We start from the raw sequence: 2,189 nt of genomic DNA on the forward strand, positions 1-2,189 counted from the left end.
ACTGCAGGAACAACGTTGCGGAGGTATGTATGTAGGTATGTTATGTTTTGTGTGTGTGCAACCCATTGTCAACACTCAATTTCCTCTCGGAGCATTAAGTGAGCAGTCGATATGCTCGTGCTCAGTTCATTTCTCCAATCCCTATTATAGTATTTATAGAGAACTACGGTAAACTACTCTTAGTCTCTCTACAAACAAATCAGAAATGGAACAACGTGCAATGATTATATAAACTATAGGCTTTGCAAATTTTATACAAATTTTATACAAATTTTATACAGATTATATACAAATCATACTCAAATCATACTCAAATCATACTCAAATCATACTAGCTTCACATCTCCAGATCAACCCAGGCACCAACCAAACAAATATAACAAACGGGAAGCATTCAGCAAAACCTTCCATCTCTCAATTCTTCCAACTTGATTCGATAGAATTCTATACCTTTTCCTTTCGCCTCTGCCTTTGCCCTTGCCATCACACTAGGAGATTATTAAATACCTAATAAAGTTAGTCTGGCACGGCAATGACGTGAATTTTTAAATCATACCTAATTCCTTTTCCATGAAATTCCACGCACCAATCAAAAATACCACAAACAGACAAGAAAGCTGGAAAAGTGGATCGGGCTAAGCCACTGATTAACTTGGAAGTAATGATGAGGCTAGTATGACCTAGTGGAGGTGCCTACCTACCTACCTAGGTCGGTCGAAGACCTTGGTATACATTACATGGAGAAAAAAAAAAAGGTCGTGGGTGGTGTTGGTGGATGGCCTATATAAGCATTCGGCTTCCTGTTTGTTGATCGATCTTTTTCTTCTTCTTCTTCCTTCACATCTCAAACTCTCACACTCTTACAACTTCTCAGTTAACTCGATACCCCAAAAGTCTTTGATCACTTTCTTCATTACATACCAATACTTTAAACAAATTTAAATTAATCTACCCGCAAACATGCAATTCAAGAACATTGTCGTTTTGGCTTTGGCCGGTGCTGTTATGGTATGTTTTCCTTCCAATGTTTTGAATATAGATCGAGAGATTTCTAGAGCCAAATCGATAATACATACTTGCATCCAGATACTAACATCATATCGTAGGGTCAATCCACTGTTGCATCCATCCTCTCAGAAGCTACCGCCAGTGCTGGAACTCTCCTCAGCTCCGCCACTGATTCCGCATCGAGTGCATCCATGACATCTGCCTCTTCCGCCTCTTCTGCTTCCGACTCTGCTTCTTCCCTCGCATCTGGTCTCTCATCTACCCTCTCTTCCGTCTCATCTTCCATCTCTTCCGTCGTCTCCTCTGCCGAATCTTCCATCAACTCTGCTCAATCTTCGGCTCAATCTTCTCTCTCCGCCGCTCAATCTTCTGCAGCAACTCTTACTGGATCGGCTGCTTCCTCTGCTTCCTCTTCTCTCGCATCTGTCTCTAGCTCTCTCGCATCCAGCTTGAGCTCTAAAACTTCCTCTTTGTCTTCTTCTGCCAGTAGTCGTGCTACCTCTGCTGGCTCAGTGGTCACCACCACCAACTCTGCTGGTGAGACTGTCACCTCTACTTCTACCGGTGGAGCTGCCATCCAAACTGGTGCCATGGGAGCTGCTGCTCTTTTCGGTGGCGCCGCTATCTTTGCTGCTGCTTTGTAAATGAGTGAATGGATTGATTGATTTCTTTCTTCACTTTACTTTGCAACATACAAGGAGCTTGCTGATTGATATGGGATTTCTAATTCGTTGATGGAAATACTATGGGGATGATGGATTCCATGGTTTAACTGACGATCGTAATGATGATGGTTGGGGGAAATAGGTATTGCGAATGGGCGCTGTACTTAGTAACATTGCATTTCATTGCTTTGTGAAATCAAATTATCACTTGAACATAAATTTTTTTGTCTGTGCTTGTGATTTTGGTGTTTGATTTGTGTTGCTCACGTTGCCGTCTATTCACCCTGAATGCTCATAAATGTTTTCTACTCTCATTATTGATGATATCCAATTTCTAGCTTGTTTACAGGCTTCTGAAGGGATTTTAGTCAAGTGATGAATTTCTCGTTCGAGGAATCGATTATGTTCATGTAGGGAATAGTTGACGTTTAACTTTATTTTATCTCATGTCACTCAACATCTATTATAAAACTATGAATAGATACATAAATACAAGAAATACCCTATATACATATA

At 40.8% G+C, this 2,189-nt stretch overlaps 1 protein-coding gene across 1 annotated transcript; it reads left to right on the forward strand.

Annotated features, from left to right (window-relative positions):
* Window positions 1–960: 960 nt before the first annotated feature.
* Window positions 961–1,652, forward strand: EAF01_011596 (uncharacterized protein; the record flags this gene model as incomplete). Its single annotated transcript, XM_038919854.1, has 2 exons — window positions 961–1,008; window positions 1,107–1,652. 2 exons carry the CDS (start codon window positions 961–963, stop codon window positions 1,650–1,652), a joined length of 594 nt encoding a protein of 197 aa, XP_038764558.1.
* Between the last annotated feature and the right edge of the window lie 537 nt (window positions 1,653–2,189).

This window comes from Botrytis porri (genome assembly GCF_014898465.1).
Source record: "Botrytis porri strain MUCL 3234 chromosome Unknown BPOR_023, whole genome shotgun sequence".
Taxonomy (NCBI): domain Eukaryota; kingdom Fungi; phylum Ascomycota; class Leotiomycetes; order Helotiales; family Sclerotiniaceae; genus Botrytis; species Botrytis porri.